The 18,040-nt window shown below is 36.1% G+C and overlaps 1 protein-coding gene across 2 annotated transcripts in view; it reads left to right on the forward strand.

Annotated features, from left to right (window-relative positions):
* The window catches only part of UGGT2 (UDP-glucose glycoprotein glucosyltransferase 2), a 180,962-nt gene that overhangs the window by 112,898 nt on the left and 50,024 nt on the right, over window positions 1-18,040 (forward strand). For both annotated transcript variants that reach the window (XM_036080088.2, XM_078070183.1), the window contains 4 exons: window positions 2,034-2,240; window positions 6,075-6,206; window positions 11,418-11,542; window positions 17,199-17,294. In XM_036080088.2, coding sequence (XP_035935981.2) covers window positions 2,034-2,240; window positions 6,075-6,206; window positions 11,418-11,542; window positions 17,199-17,294 — 560 coding nt within the window. The remainder of the gene's footprint in view (window positions 1-2,033; window positions 2,241-6,074; window positions 6,207-11,417; window positions 11,543-17,198; window positions 17,295-18,040) is intronic.

Raw genomic sequence — 18,040 nt, forward strand, 5'->3', positions numbered from 1 at the left:
TTTATTCAGCAGTGTTTATTCAGGGAATGCCTCCAAGTGTGTCCCCTGCCTCATTCTCATTTTCCTAAATGGGGCCAGTGTAGAATATATGCAGTTTTACAGACCCTTAGGGATGAGTGTGATCCCAGGACAGCTCTTTTCATCTGTCTCTTTCTCTGATTCTCTCTGTTAGACCTCTGGCTGCTCTATCATTTCAACGAACATTTTCTTACCTGGAGGACCATATAAGAACAGGCTCCAGATGGGATTTCACCCACAGGCTGTAATTTGCTGACTCCGAATCTAGTTCATTAATTGAATTATCTGTGGTATCAGCTCTGAGTTTCATTCTTTCATTCTTTCCAGTATTATATTTTCAGCCTCTCATTTTCATTTCATTTTAGCCAGCTTGTTTTTAACTTCTGCCTTTATCTTATTGGGGCCTCTCCTTATGGCTCTCTGGGTCTGTTTTTTGAAGACCATGTTTTCTTTCAAAACTACACAAAGTTCAAAAGACTGATGTAATGAACACTTACATACCTAACACCTAGATTCTATAATTGTTAACATCTTGCCATATTTGGTTTATCTAATTATCTGTTTGTAGGGGGAAGGGCAGGAATGGTCTAGATCATTTTAAAGTAAGTTGTAGAAATCACGGGTGCCTGGGTGGCTCCCTGTCGTTGGGCATCTGCCTTCTGCTCAGGTCATGATCCCAGGGTCCTGGGATCGAGTCCCGCATCAGGCCCCCTGCTCAGCGGGAAGCCTGCTTCTCCCTCTCCCACTCCCCCTGCTTGTGTACCCTCTCTCGCTGTATCTCTCTCTGTCAAATAAATAAATCTTAAAAAAAAAAAGTTGTAGAAATCAGCATATATCATCCCTTAATACTTCAACATGCATTTTCCAAGAATTAGGATATTCTTCTACATAACTGCAATACCACTCTCACATTGTTAGTACTAAGTCTTCATTAAATTGTTCCCACAAAGATGTCTTTTCTTTTTTCAAACCAGGACCCAAACATGTTTCCCACAATGCATTTCATTATTAAATTTCATTAGTTTCTTTTATTGTAAAACAGTAACATCCACATTTTGTCTGGTGACTTTTTAAAGAGACCAAGCTAGTTGCTTTGTAGAAAAATCCCACATTCTGAATTTCACTGTTTTTTTTTTTTTCTTGTAGTATTTTTAACTTGTTCTTTAGCCCTTACATCTCCTCTGTACTGGAAGTTATGTCTGAAGCTTAATTAGATTCAGCTTCAACATGTTCTGGCAAGAAGACTTCATGGCTGGTGCTGTATTCTTCTTGCTCTGTTTGTAGAGTACCAAAATGAAAAAAAAATTCAAATGCCCAGCATCAGTAGAACGGATAAAATAGAGTATATTCATATCATGGAATTCTGCACAATCCTAAAAAATAAAGTAACTACAGCCACACAAAACAATGTTGATAAATCTCACAATCAATATGTTAAGTGGAAACAGAGCAGGAAAGAATACACACTGTAGGATTATATTTATATGAAGTTCAAAATAGATTAAATGTTTAACGATGAAACTTAGGTGATAAACCAGAAAGAAGCAAGAATGATACAACCAGTAAATAACAGGGTAGTGGTTGTTTCTAGAAAAGTGGGAAGGTGTAGTAACGGGCAGGGTATATGAGAGATGACTTTGGGTTGCCTACAGTGCTCTGTTTCTCCGCCTGAGTTATAGTTTTATGGGCTAATTTCATTGAGTTCTACACTTACGTTTTGTGTCTTGTTTTATATGTGTTACTTCACACACAAAAAGAGGTTAAACAACATTGCATTCTAAAACACTCTTTATACAAAGAGGTGAAGCTCTTGGAGTTACTACAATGGCTGTTTTTGGCTATGTTAGTAGGTGCACATTCAGGACAGTCCACATAGAAAGATGCTGTGTGGTAAATCATCTACAGTGAAAGATGCTGTGTGGTAAACTGAACAAGCTTGATGAGAAAGAAAAAAGTTCAGCTGTACAAAGATATGCGAGATACTGATCTTTTTCACCTATAAATGTGTTTTGCAGAAAACAAGTGTTCATAGTCGGTTGGGGGTTATTTATAATCCTACTTCAAAAATAAATGAAGAGAACACAGCTATTTCTAGAGGAGTTTTGGCAGCTTTTCTTACACAGAAAAACAGCTTTTTGAGAAACTTTCTCAGGAAACTGGCAACGGAAGAAACTGCTACGGCTATTTACTCCGGAGAAAAAATTAAAACATTTCTTACTGAGGTCAGTAGCTATTTGTTTGGAATAGTAAGTATCTGTTGCATATTTAAGAAGTATAAGCCAGTGTTACCATGTTCCTGAAAAACATCAATAAATAAGTATAATCAACTGGGCATAATAAACATTCCTTCATACGGGAAAAGATAAATATTAAACAATATGACTTTGCCTCAAGGCTTTTAGCAACAGATGTTACTACTACCACTTTGTGATCCTTGAAGTTGATGGCATTCTGGTTAGCACATGTACTTAAATGAAAAATGGGAGTTAAAGGATTGTGTAAATAATAGGTATTTCCTTGAAGGGATCCAGTATGAGGGAAATTCTAAAGATGGAAGATGATCCTCAAGAAGGAAGATTCATTAATCCTTTCAAAAATATTTTCTGATTGTCTTCCCGACGGTGGAGATACACTTGTGAACAAGGCAGATATATTGAGTCCCTGCTTTTGTGAAGCTTACATGATAGTAGGAAAGACAGACAAACTGAATGGTACTAGAACAATATAAAGAAAGAAGAGGGTAGATAGTTTGAGGGATGCTCTTTAGCTGGAGTGGTCAGGGAAGGCATCTCTAAAGAGTTTACATTTAAGCAGACGTCTGAAATGAGAAATCAAGCCATGGAAAATCTGCGAGAAGAATGTACCAGATTCAGGAACACAGTAAGTCTAAAGGACTGCTATAGTGATCAGCTTTCCAGGTTTGAGGTATAGGCAGAAGATCATTATGAGCAAAATAGAGACAGTGATGTGGAGAGTACAAGGAGATGAGGTCAGGAACGGAACCCAGTTATCTCAAGCACCTGTCAGCCATGGTAAGGAACTGAAGTCTTTCCTGAGTATAATGGGAAACCATTGAGGAATCTTGAAGAAGTGAGTAATCTTTAAAAAGATGACTCTGGATGCCATGTGAAGATTTGGTAGCAGGCAGACAAGAGTGGAAATAAGATGAACAGTTAGAATGCTATTGCAATAATCCAGGCAAGAAATAATGGTGTCTTGGACTAGGTACTGGTGGTAGAGATAGTGAGGCAGTTGGCGCATAGTATTTGTTACAACTCTAGTCAACATGATTAGCTGATCAATTGTATGTGACATAAAATGTAATATCCTTAAATTTTAGCTTGAGTGGCTTGAGTTGATGGTGGTGTCTTTTTTTTGAGATGGGGAAGTCTAGATGAAGAGAAGATTTGGACACATAAGGGATCAAGAGTTAAGTCTGTACATGTTGGAGATTCCTGTTGGACATTCAAGTGGAGATGTTGGGTTGACAATTGAGTTAATGAGTGTAGAAATCAATTCAGGGTTGTTGGGGTATTTTTAGAGTCAGACACTTTGAGAGTTACCAATATTCTATATAATTTAAAGCCAAGAAACTGGATCAGATACCTCAGGAGTGAGTTGGGCGAGAGAAGAGAGGCTGAAACCAGAGCCCTGGAACATTCCAACATACAGAAGTATGCAAGAAAAGGATGATCCAGTAAAGGAGACAGATGGAGCAGCCAACGAGTTAGGAAGATAACCAGGAGTGTATGGTATCCTGAAAGTCAGTTGGAGAAAATATTTCAAGGAGGGAATGATCAACTATGCCAGACGTTCCTGGAATTAGTCTTCATAATTGACCGTTTACTTGTTAAGGTGGTCATTGATGAGAATTGTTTCAGTGGAATAGTAGGTATAAAAGTAAACTAGATTGAAAAGAGAATGGGAAACCAGGAAATAGAGATAGTGAGTATAGGTAGCTCTTTTAAGAAACTTTAATTTTACCACAAACAGAAATACTTTGTATCTAGAACGGGACTTGAGGTCAAGAATTTCTAAACTGGGGAAATGTCACTGTTTTGTATGCTAATGGACACAGTCCATCCAAACAATGAGAAAGGATGATACAGAGAGGGGAGCAGAGTTAGGAGCAAAGTTCTTGAGTAGAGAAGAGGTGCCAGGATTGAATGGACAAGTGTTAACTGTTGGTCTTAAGAAAAGGAACTGTTCATCTGTTTTAACCAGAAGGAAGGCAGAATGGGTGGGCATGGTTGCAGAAGGGTAGATTTATTTGGTGGTAGCAGGATGAAGTACTTCTAATTATATTCATTTTCAAAAGAAATTCCGGTCATTGCCAATTATTAGAGTAAGAGTAGGTATTATTAGAGGTTTGAGGAAAGAGGAGAAAATGCCACATATTTTTTATTATTCTGAGAGTGAGCAAATGAATTAAATATATTAGCATGGGAAGGTTTCTGAGGACCCACTTGATGTTAGTGACCCAAATTGAAAGTGAGATCAGTATTAGTTGCATGTTTTTCTCTAGCTGTATTAACAGTTTGGTTCTAGTTGCAGGGGAAGCAGAGTTGTGTTTAAACAGAGTTGGGGAATTGCCAGGTGAATGTGAATTCAGGGAAGCATTCAAGGGAGCGAAGCATGGAAGGTTTTTGTTGTGGTAAGGGACTTTGTGGTGTAACTCATATAGGAGGAAAACTATGGGAGGTACGATGGACAGTAAATAAGTGGTAGGGGCGGAGGACTGAAAGGATTGAGGAATGGTTGGTCTGGTGACACTAGGTTGCATGAGCTGGAAATTCAGGAGCTTGTGGTCAGAGACGGGATGACTGAGATGGAGATTTTGGAAGTAAGCAGGATCTAAGGCTGCACTGTCCACTGCTGTATCCACTAGCTAAATGTGGTTCTTTAAAACTTAAAATTAAGTTAAAATTTAAATTCTGGCACGTGTGGTGATGAGCACTGAGTGTTATACTCAACTAATGAATCGTTGAGCACTACATCAAAAACTAATGATGGACTACATGCTGGCTAATTGAACATAATAATAAATTTTTTAGAATTAATTAAATAAATAAATAATTAAAATTCTGTGCCCCAGTCGTACCAGCCACGTGTTAAGTGCTCATTGACCATCCATGGCTGTGGCTGCCATATTGGACAGTGCAGTGGAACATTCCTACCATCGTGGGAACACCCAAGAACCTGTTAGAAGTTCAAAATTTAGGGCGCCTGGGTGGCTCAGTTGGTTAAGCGACTGCCTTTGGCTCAGGTCATGATCCTCGAGTCCCACATCGGGCTCCCTGCTCGGCAGGGAGTCTGCTTCTCCCTCTGACCCTCCTCCCTCTCCTGCTCTCTCTCTCATTCTCTCTCTCTCAAATAAATAAATAAAATCTTTAAAAAAAAAAAAGTTCAAAATTTAAGGCCTCACCCTGGATCTTCCGAAGTAGGAACTACATTTTAACAAGGCACCAGGTGATGGCACATTAAAGTTTGATAAGTACTGATAGGGGGAAATGTGTCTTAGTGTGAAGATGTGAAGAACCTATTCGTGGTTTATTTTCTGTGAATGTTCATATATTTTTTTTTACTTTAACCAAGGGTTACTTGTGTATTTCAGAAATAAAATGCATTATTACTAAATTGGTTTTGTGAGATTGGTAGAATGAGGTGAGAGAGGGTATTTCTATTTTAGACAGTTGTTTTTACCGAGTGTACCAAATGGGGGTACTGAGTTCAGAATTTAATAAACATTTGTTCCATTTCTTTAATGTTAAATTTTATTTACGTTGATGTCCCCTAGCATATTACTAATCAATAATCCACCTGAAATTTTCAAAGAATGAATGACATATGATATCTACTTGTAACAAGATGTACAGATACCGTAATTGACTTGGAAGAAATATTCTTTTTTTAGTGTTGCAAAAGAAAATAACACTTTTAAAAATCAAGATTTAGAGTAATTTCAAATTTTGCATTAATACATTAAAGCAGGCTTTAAGAAAATGATTTAATATATTTTCTCTCACTAATTACATCCTTCTTAATCTATGCTTTAGGGGATGGATAAGAATGCTTTTGAGAAAAAATATAACACTGTTGGAGTGAATATTTTCCAAACTCATCAGCTGTTCTGTCAAGATGTACTTAAGTTGCGTCCTGGAGAGAGAGGTATTGTCAGCAATGGGAAAGTAAGTAGAAAAAGCGGTTGCTCACTCTTCTGTGGACCTATGATGGGGGGTCTCGGGTTTGTTTCTGTCCCAACACCCCTGCTGCAGCACTTGCAGAGGACGGGGCTCCTACGCTGGACGCACCACACAGGTCTCAGCATGAATGGAAGGGCACACTCCCGCATCCCCCAGGGACGGCATCGTTGAATGTGGTGGGTGAGAACGTCTCCTGGGGGTCGCTTTTGTTTTGCTCTAATACAAGTGCTAGAACGAACAACTTAGTATCCACTAAAACACTGAGACTGAGAACCACTGTTGCAGTGGGGGCAGAAAGCACCCTGTGACACTTTTTTCTTCTTATAGCTTTTCTCTACAATTGATTGTTAACTTCCGAAAGTATTGAATTGTTATTTTTGAGGTATAAAGTAACAGTTATTAATGTAATCATTAAAATCTATAAGAAAAGTCACTCTTACTCCTACCCTCCTAATAAAATTTATTATTAATAGTTTATTGTTTTACCTTCTAACCCTTTTTTCTACTCTACATAGCCATGTCTGGTTTGTAAAAATACATAATTGTAATCCTATTATATATATATATATATGTATGTATAATTTATATCACTTTTTTCTCTTGGTACATCAGAAACATTTTTCTTGTTAATTAGAGAATCTTTATAGAACTACAGAATTCATGACAAGATCTACTTATTTTTTGAGTATGAGAATCTGGTTTTATTTCTCAGGAATGATTTAAGTCTTAAAAAATTGAATCTGGTGCTTAGATTTATTAAGATATCAACTAATGCAATATGTTTGACATATCTTTGCTTGAACTACCAAATTATATGTACCTAAATTGTCTTCCAAGCTATAATACACTCTTAACGTTTTCTTTGTTTTCTACATTTTTTTAAGATTTAGAGAGAGTGCATTCATGAGCAGAGGGGTGGGAGGGGAAGAGGGAGAGGGAGAAGCAGGGTCCCCGCTTAGCAGGGAGCCCAACAACGTGGGGCTCAATCCCAGAACCCTGGATCACAACCTGAGCCGAAGGCAGACACTTAACTGACTGAGCTACCCAGGCGCCCATTTTCTACATTTCACTAATGTTTTATTACCATATCATTTTCCCTTAAAATTATGCTATTCTTTCTTACTTGAATCTATAAACACTAGGAATTGGAGAATAGTGAGGGACTCATATTTGCAAGACTTCCCAGATCAAATATATCTGCTTCAGTGTAGCAATTTTCAAGCTAATTGCATTAGCTCCTAAAGGTTCATCTTTGTACAGTGCTGTTTTACAAATCAGTGAGGACAGTTGTCTTATATTATTACAGTAATACAAAGTATTTGTGAATTTGATAGTGAGGTATTTGGAAGCCCAGAAATTGCATTGCTTTTTCTTTTTAACAGTTGCTTTGGGAAGAAATGTAGCTTTTTAAGAACAGTTTTATAGTATGTGGCTATCTTTGGCTCTGTCTGGCATTTTAAGGGATAAAGAGTAAAAAATTACACCTGATGTATCTAGTACCTTGCCTTTTGGTAATACATTATGAAAAAGCTCCCCTATGTTTTCTTTGTCATTGTTTAATGTAATTCATAAGTTGTTATCAATATTAGTGATAACAAATGTTATAGTTATGTTTATTTTTCCTAGAATAAAGGTTTCTCTTCATTTTCCTTGAAATTTACAAAAGTAATCAGATCCTAAGGGCACCTGGGTGGCTCCATCAGTTAAGCCTCCAACTCCTGATTTCGGCTCAGGTCATAATCTCAGGGTCATGAGATTGAGCCCCATGTCAGGCTCCACGCTCAGCACGGGGTCTGCTTGAGTTCTCCCTCTCTCTCTCTAAATAAAATCTTGAAAAAAAAAAAATTCAGATCCTAATTTTGCACCAGCTGTGAACCAAACATTCTTCTAGGTTCTGAGAGTATAGTCGTGAACAAACATGTTTTCATGAAGTTTATATTTTGGTGGGCAGCAACAGAGAACAAGTAGCATCCTTATTGATAAGGTGTCATTTGGAGAGAACCAGAGGAGGTGAGGGAGCACGCCATGTGGAATATCTGGAAGAAGAATGTTCTAGATAGAGGGAACAGTAAGGACAAAGGTCCGAAGGGGAGATGATTGCTGTATGTTCTAGGAATAGCAGGTACAAAGAGAGTGGTCTGAAGAGAAGCTCCGAGAAGTAGCTGCCTACCAGATGATGTAGGGTTTTATAGACCGTTTAAGAACTCCTGCTTTATGCTAAATGAGTCATGAAGCACATAGTTCTGAACAGAGGACTGACATGATCTGACTTATGTTTTATTTGGATCTCTAGTGGCTGTTATGTTGAGAATAAACTGTAGGGGATCAGGAAGCCAGTTGGGAGCTATTTCAGTAGTCCAGGGGAGAGATGCTGGTGGCTTGGACCAGAATGGCTCTCGTGGAGGTAGTTAGGAGTGGCTGTGGGATATATTTTGGAGGAAGAGTGAACAGGAATTGCTGACAGACTTGACGTGGGATGTGAGAGAACTGTGTAACTGGCAGAGTGGAGTTGCCCTGTATTAAGGTGAGGAAGTCTGCAGACAGAGTGGGGTTGTTGAGGAGGAGTGGAAAGGGAAAGAGAGTTCATTCTGTACGTAGGAAGAGTTCAGTGGTCAGGTCTGGACCTCCACTGAAGCTTGTTGGGTTGGCAATTGAACGTATGAGTTGAATTTAGGGGAGAGGTTGGGGCTGGAGATGGATATTAAGTCAAATTATGTTGACTTTTGTGTTCATAGAAAAATTATAATTTTATTATTTTTTATTTATGGAACTGTGATTCAAATTGAAAAGTATATCTGAAAAGAAGTACTGTGGTTTATGAGCTGTCATTTAATACTTAGCTTATTACTCTGTCTCAGAGTAATGCTTAAAAAGCACAATAATCACAGCAATTGTAGCAGATAGTTACAACTCTGAACCAGATAGTTCAGTGCTTGAAATCTGACATTTTAGAATGAGCCTTCATTCTGAACCTGTCCAAATGTTTGTTAGAACTGGAACAGACTCAACGTCAAATTGTTTAATGTAATGATTAAAACTGGGGGGCAGCAATCATCTATACTTTTTTACTATATGCTCAAGAATTAAAAAATTATATATTTTTAGTATTAAATAAAGTGCTAAATAACTGTTACTATAATTACAATAAATTTACTGTTATTAACTTACATGTTTACAAATTGGTGAAAGACGAGGGGTAGCAGAGGGTAGAGAAACAAGCAAGGCCTTTTTCTTAGCCAAACAAGTCTGGATTCAAATTCCATTTGCACCATTAATTATATGACCTCTATGAGACTTGGTTTGGAAATGTCATTTGGGCAGAGGGAATGATGATATCTATTTTACAGAGTCGTCAGAGATTAAATATATTAAACCTAAAGCACATAAAACAGCCACAGACAGTAAATTTTCAATAAATATTAATTCCTGTTTTCTCTTTTAAATATTTGAAGGCTGTCATAAGAAGTAGTGGATACATTTGTAGTCTCGATTTGCATTACACTTGATGAGAGAATAGAATCAAGGCCAGTTGCTGAGACCCCCATGGGTGTAGAGAGATTTTTAGCTCAGTATATGGATGAACACTCTGAGTTTTCTGAAATATTAATGAGCTGTCAAAGGAGGTAATGCATTTCTATTACAACAGTTATTCTGTATAACTGAAAAATCACATTTCCCAAGTGTTGTAAAGAAGATGGATAGGTTGGATAGGCACAGGTTTAATTGTGTTTTTACAGGATTTTCAAGTTCAATGTTCCTTTTTCCCAACTTGGACATTATGTGAATTTTATACTATTTAAGTTACCTTATTCCACAAATACTGTGTTCAACTTTAAGTAGAATTAAGACACAAAAGAATCAAGTTTCTCCCAGCTGTTTCACACTGTACTTACATAGGTGAAATATAACCACTTCTCTGGCGGATTTTGATCAGTGAAGATAGCCAATCTAATTAACCCCTTAAAATAATTTGAGATTGTATTTCCTTTTTCTTAGTTATTAACAAAAGTGCTACAATCAGTAGAGGTGTATAGATAAAATTCAGCTCTTTTTCAAGCCTCTGCTAGTCATAGTCCATAAAATACAACATTGAAAGTGCTTTCAAAGTTATCTTAAAAGGAGTACCAAATCTTAAGGCAATGAAATGTTTATATGTGTACTTTTAGTTTTATAGTGCCCATTTTTTGGCATTTTTAAGAGCCCGTGTTTTATGCTTAAAGTGAAACATGGTATTTGTCTAGCTGGAATGCTGACATCCCAGCTCATATCATCTGTGATATGAGCAAATGAGAAGAGATTCAAGAACTTTATCAATTTTTAGAAAATATTAATTGCACAAGCAGATGAAAGGCAAGTGAGAAAGTCTGCTATAACCATTTATTCTGGTCTTTTTACCAAGAAAAAAAAAATACTCTGGACAATATACTTTCTAGTTGTTGGTCATTAAGTGTAGTTGTTTAGTGCATAAGACTATGTCAGGCTCACCTTCTACATAGGGCTTGTGTTCATAATATGATGATGACTCTACGTACTAGTTCCCTCAGGGCGTGCTAATGGTAGTCGAGTTGGTGGTCATTGTGATGGAGTAGCCATCCTTTGAAATTAGGTATGTGGCAGTTTGACACCTTGCCCCTCCAGAGTTACTGGTTTAAAGCTGACCTGCATGACCTTCCTGGGCTCCAAACCATTATACAGCATCAGTTCGATGAAGATGGGTTGGTGCGTTTAAGCAGTTATGTGATCTGTCTCTTGTTTTTTGCTCTTTTATGCCTTGCTTATGTACTAATTTGTATCAACATAGTGTAGACCACAATTTATAGGTGAATAGAAAAGCAAATTGAAAATAAAAGATTTATAAAATACAGACACTTGCTTTCATAATTTACCTTAGGATGGAAAGCCTTTGGTTTTTGGAAGCATTATGTTTCAAAGTAAAACTTCCAAATGGAAATAATTTACTCCTTTTTTATTTTGTCAGTTTGATTTTGGTGTTTATGCAGATGTTATTTGTAATATCAAAGTGAGAAACATTTTTCTCTTCTTTGTTTCCCAGTAGATTTATTAAATGGTGGGACTGATAGCCACCATCTGTTTAATCTGTAATCGGTTTTTGCTTAAATATCTGATGAGAAAATATTTGTCCCAAACTGGTATCCTCTAGAAGGTATACAATAATAAAACTATTTTCATTTTAAGTTCTTAGGACCTTTAGATGAAAATTTCTATACAGAAGATTTTTACTTCTTGGAAAAAATAACATTTACTAATCTAGTAGAGAAAATTAAAGGCATTGTTGAAAATATGGAAATCAGCTCAAAGAAGTAAGTATTTAAAATCGTAAGAGTAATTCATTTTGGGGGGGTGCTATTTTGCATCTTATTTTTTCTTTTTAAGATTAGAAAATGTTTCAAATATGTACATAAGATATAAGAGATATGTGGAGAATATTTAAGTAATGAAAAGCCTCCATATACTCACCATCACCAAACCATAGATGTTAAGTCCTCTTTGTTTCTTACCCACCCAGCCAGTCTCCATCCTCCCTGAGTGGTAACCATTTTCCTAAGTGTTGTGTGCATGATTCCATATTTGTGTTTATGCTTTTGCTTCTTATGTGAATATCCATGATCAGTGTTGATGTGTTGAATGCCTGACTTTTATAGACAAATGCTATTTACTGTAGGCTCCTTTGCAACTTCTGCTGGAGCTTTATCTACGTTCATGTATGTAGAGCTAGTTTCTTCATTTTAGTTCCTTTTTAGTGTTTCATTTAATGAATATACTGTAGTTCATTTATAAAGTCCAATACTGAGATACAGTTAACTTGGCTTTAGTTTTTTACTGTTACAGAAATGCTATAATGAACCAGCTTTAAATGTTTCCTTGTGCGGGGTGCCTGGGTGGCTCAGTCAGTTAAGTGGCTGCCTTCAGCTCAGGTCATGATCCCAGTGTCCTGGGATCGAGCCCCGCATTGGGCTCCAGCCCCGCATCGGGCTCCTTGCTCAGCAGAGAGCCTGCTTCTCCCTCTCCCTCTGCCTGCCGCTCCCGCTGCTTGTGCTCTCTCTCTCACTATCTCTGTCTCTCTCTGTGTCAAATAAATAAATAAGTAAATCTTTTAAATAAATAAATAAATAAATAAATAAATAAATAAATAAATGTCTCCTTGTGCAATGTGAGTTTCTCTAGAGCACAGGAGTGTTACCGTTGGGTTGTAGGGTATGCGTGTCCTCTGCTTTACCAGATACTGTTAAATTCTGTCCTTTAAAATAGTTGCGATAATTAACACTTCCACCAGAAATGTGAAAGTTCTGTTTCCCCAAGTTCTTACCAATACTTGGTGTTATCTGACTTGTTAATTTTTTCTATCTGGTGGATGTGAAATTGTGCCTTTTTTAATTTGCTTTTCTTTGACTTTTAGTAAAGTTGAGTATCTTTTCATACAATTATTTTCATTCATGTTTACTCTTCTGCAAAATACTCATACCTGTCTTTTGCTTAGCTGTCGGGTTATTTTCTTTTTTTAATGATATATAAATATTTTCTGTGATTCTGTATACTAATCTTTGTCAATTATATGTGCCTCACATATTATATTACAGTTTGTGACATGGCTATTTACTTTTTTATTGTAATTTTTTACCAGATACATAGACGTTTTTAATTTCAATATCAAAATATTATCAGGACTTTTCCTTCATAGCTTGTCTGTGGTCTGCGCGCACGTGTGTGTGTGTGTGTGTGTGTGTGAGATGTATAAGAGTTTTCTCTAGCCTGAGTTCATAAAGATATTCTCCTTTACTTTCCTCTAAAAATTTTACAGTTTTATTTTTTTACTGGTTTGTATCTTTAATTCTTCCTGGATCTTCTGTTCCACGGTGTGCTGTCTCGTGTCAGCCCCACACTCCAGTCACCACAGCTTTATAATAAAGTTTGATGCTGGAGGCAGAGATTCTCTCTTCTGCCTCTTCTTCAAAATTGTGCTGACTGTTCTTGGCTGCTTGTTTTTCTGTATAAATACGATTAGGACCAGCATAACAAGTTCCACAAAAAATGTTCCTGGAACTTTTATGGGAATTTCTTTGAGTTTATAGATTAGTTTAAGGAGAATTGCGATCTTTATATAATATTAAATTACCCATCTATTAAATATAGACATGTATTGTTTGTATATAGCTATATAAATGTATAATACAGTGTATACAATTTAATATATATAAAATAATGTATATAACTGATGATGTGCTATATAATTGTGGTATATAATTTATATATAAACATATATATGAGAATATGTAGGTAGATAGTTACATACACTTACTTGTTGTTCCTTTTGGGTCCTTCAGTGAAGCTTCTATTTATTTCCCATGAGGTCTTACACATGTATTTTTGGATTTATTCCCTTGTACTTTATGCTTTTAGTTCATATTGTAAATGGTGTATTTTAAATTACATTTTCAAATTGTTTAATGCTAAATTACAGGAACAATATTAGGTTCTATATCGATATTCCTTGCTTGACTCTCAATTTTTGTAACATTTTTTCAAATATTAGACACTCCTGTCATTTGTGAATTTTAACAGCTTTGTTCCTTAGCTTCCAGCTTTTAAACATCTCATTTATGTTGGCCTTTCTCTTATCTTAGTTTGCTTAATTTAGTGAAAGATATATCTATTTTACTAGACTTAACTACTTTACTAATTTATTTTTTTACTTTTCATATATGTGGATATAGAACATGGCAACCTCCCAATTGTTTTTGTTCTGTTTTTATCAGTTTCAGTTCTTTGTTATTTCTCTTTAATCCGTTTTCTTTTATAAACTTCTCAGGTTGGGGCGCCTGGGTGGCTCAGTTGGTTAAGCGACTGCCTTCGGCTCAGGTCATGATCCTGGAGTCTCGGGATCGAGTCCCGCATCGGACTCCCTGCTCAGCAGGGAGTCTGCTTCTCCCTCTGATCCTGCCCCCTCTCATGTTCTCTCTGTCTGTCTCATTCTCGCTCTCAAATAAATAAATAAAATCTTTAAAAAAAAAAAAATAAAAAAAAAAATAAATAAACTTCTCAGGTTGAATTCATAGCTTATTAATATCACACTTTTTCCTTATATATCCTTAAATTACCAGCTTAAAGCATCTCTCTAAACACTTATTTAGTTGTATCACATAAGTTTTAAAATATAAATATTTCATTATGAATCAGTGCTAATATGTTCAAATTCCTGTTTTGATTTTTTAACATTTATTTTTTAAGATGTTTTAAAATATTTAAAATTGTTGGCTTCATCAAGGCAAAATTCGTGGTCCATTTTATTGTTTTTATCTTCTCTATATAGACTTCTGCCTAGATCTTGTTAGGCACCCAGTAAATATTTATCAAATAAATAAATGAATAAGATGTGCTTTAAATTTTTTAAATGGCACAGTGAGTGATTTCCAGTTTGTTTTGGACTGTGATTAGAGAACATGGTGTATGAACCAGTTATTTAGTATTTATTTCTCTGAATTTTGTGAGACAGGGTTCATTCTTACCATTGTCTCATGCTTGATTTTTTTAAAAGCATATTCTCTAATTATGTGGAAGATTTTATACATGTCTATTATATTGAACATGCTGGTTTTTTTCCAGCCATAGAAATACTGAATACCTTGTTTTATCTGTCAGTTACTAAAAGAAGTTTGTTAAAACACTGCTAGCATTATGGATCTATCATTTAATTCTTATAACTTTGCCAATTTTTGTTTAAATATTTTGAGCTATAGTCATATATACCCTGATTCAGAACTGTTACGTTTCTAGTGAATTGTTCCTTTTATCATTAAATAAATTACTCCTTTCCTAGTATTTATTTTGTCTTAAAGTCTGTGGCATCTTATATTTAAGCCACGTCAGTGTTCTTTTGCGTTAATGTTTTTCTGTTACATCTTTTTCTGTTCTTCACTTCAGAGTACCGCTGCTGCATCTTGTAGCATACAGCTAAGCTTTGAGGTGGTTCCTGCCAGAACTCAAAGTTCTGATTCTTAGTCTCGAATACAGAATTCTGATGCAGATGAAATGGATGTCCTTACTTAATCTGTCATTTAGGAAGTAATTCATCAGCTAGGAAATGATATTACTATAGAAAATTATAAATAAAGTCGTAAAGTAAGGGCTTTTCTATAGTAAAGAGATAATATCCACAGTTATTTTCAGGGCGCCTGGGTGACTCAGTTGGTTAAGTGTCTGCCTTCGGCTCAGGTCATGATCCTGGGGCCCTCGGATCGAGCCCCGCATCGGGCTCCCTGCTCCTCAGGGAGTCTGCTTCTCCCTCTCCCTCTGCCTGTCGCTCCCCCTGCTTGTGCTCTCTCTCTCTGTGTCAAATAAATAAATAAAATCTTTAAAAAAAAAAAAAATCCACAGTTATTTTCAAGTGGAGTAAAACTAAAGAAAGCTTTAAAAAGAAAAAAAAGTTATAATTTTTAAATAATTTAGGTCTAGTATATGTTGGAAAGTATATAATTCAGTAGTTATTGGATTTTGTGACTATATTGTTAACATTTCAGAGCTAATTTTTTTAACCTTATTTGGTAAAAAATACAGTTTTAAGTAGGCTTGAGAAGCTATTTCAGCTACTTTAAAGGTGCATTTCAGAGCAAAACCACCACCCAAACAATAAAAACCAATAACATTAAACTATAAGAACATCCCCTCTAATTGTCTGAAGTTGTCGCATGCACACACACAATGCTGAACAAGTCGTGCTGTGGTTGAATAAATTCATAGTTGCTTTAATATGAACATATGCTTAAGATCCGCGGCCTTGTTTTCATGCTTTCCAAGAGTTGGCGAACTAGGAAGGTAGACTCTGGATGCAGAAGGCGGAGTCCCTGGAAGCCTCCCCAGGAGCACGTGATACATGCAGTAGCAGAGTGCTTACTTCTTGCTCGGCTCTCAGAGAGCTCCCCGCTCCTCAGACAGGAGGCGCGGAGCATCTCGTGCCCGTTCCCCTCTTCAGTTCTTGGCAAAAAGAGAAAAAACAACCTGGATACCACAATATTCAGAGAATCTACAAAAACGTTGTTTGGGCCCCAAATTTCCCTTTCCTCATTTCTTCTTCTTCTCAGTGCATCTGGTCTCCTTGAAACGTGGGGAGCATGTTTGACCACATTTCCTGCATTGTGCCTCCAATTTCACATATTAGAGAGTATGTAGCTGATAAAATATCTTTGAGGGAGTTTAGGAATAGAGATTATAGAGACTGGTTTCGATTAATTTATTCATTTTATTTATGTTTATTAAGTGGCCATTAAGCAAAGTCCTACATGTCAGAACCTAATAGTCCAGTAAAAAATGATATAGTAGACACAGGTTCTCAACCACTCGGAATTTAAATTTCTTTATAAAATGGAAGTGCTTATTCTTTCTTTTCTTTTTCCTTTTCTTTCCAAAAACTTGTCTTAAAGTTCAGCCAACATTTTCTGCCCCAGTGTATCAATGAACATACAATATATTTCCTCCATCATGGATTTTCAAATTTGGTTATATGTAATCTAGGTATTTGTTTTATGTAGTTTTAATTAGTTTTCAAACTAATTTGTAACCATAGAAGTCTGGACTTCTTAATTATATTAAAAACTCCCCCTTTTTGGATCTTCCTGTCCTTTCTTTCCTGTGTGGGCCCCACTGCTTGGACACATAACCAGCACTCAGCAAATATTGCCTTGAATTGAATGATTCCCCATATGCTTATGGACACTGCTGAGAACACCAATTACAAGTGTTTAAAGATCATATCAATGATAAGGAAAAGCAGGATGGTTTTTAAAGCAACAGTACTCTTTAAACTGACAAATTACCAACAAGTTTGGAAAAAAAGTTATTTACATAAAGCTTGTCTATTGGAGATATTTTAAAATTCAATTTCCTTTTCTCAGGGCATTAATTGTAACATGAAATGTGGACCTTTCTCCTTTGAAAAACTCACACATTGTCTCGTTTATCTAGCATGAGCGACTTTGTTATGAAAGCTGATGCCCTTCTTTCCTCTTTGCCTGAACGTGCATCTCGCCATGATATCACATTTCTTAGAGAGGATCACAGGTAAGAACATAATGTCTGTGTTTTTCCTGTCAGTGCATCCCATACTCAATTATGGCTTCCATTTGTATTTATAATATAGCAAAACTTAAAGTAGAATTAAAAATTGTTAGAGAAGAAATGTATTTGACAAGATTAGGAAAAGAAATTCCAGTTAATTATATATTCTAGTAAATAAAGGATGATGTGTAAGGATCTGAAGCTTCAAGTAAGTTCTATCTAGTATAATTTGTTTTATTATCTTTCTTGTTCAAGATCATTTGGAATTTTTGCAGTGTCTTGGGATTATCGTTATATATAAATAATACGTTTATATTCTCAATGTATAAAAGATTCAGTTACTAAAGAATTCTGATTAATAATTCGGGGGCGCCTGGCTGGCTCAGTCGGAAGAGCATGCGACTCTTGATCTCAGGGTTGTGAGTTCAAGTCCCACACTGGGTGTAGAGATTACGTAAATGAATAAAAAATAAAATGTAGACATGTACAATAACGTGTCCAAGATGTGTTCAATGGAGCACTACTCTGAGATGTTGACACATATATTCTGAGAGGAAGACTGTTCTCTGGTCAAGTAAGTTTAGAGAACACTGCATTCTTGGGAAGGGATAGGGAGAGATTTTCAGTATGCATCAATATATTAACAGTTATGAGATGTGATCTACTTAAAGGTGAAAGAAAAGTTCGTTTTTGGTTAATTCAGCAGTTGTGCAACTTATCCATGGAACACTTTTTGGTTAAAAATTATT

Source organism: Halichoerus grypus, chromosome 4, assembly GCF_964656455.1.
Source record: "Halichoerus grypus chromosome 4, mHalGry1.hap1.1, whole genome shotgun sequence".
NCBI classification, from domain to species: Eukaryota; Metazoa; Chordata; class Mammalia; order Carnivora; family Phocidae; genus Halichoerus; species Halichoerus grypus.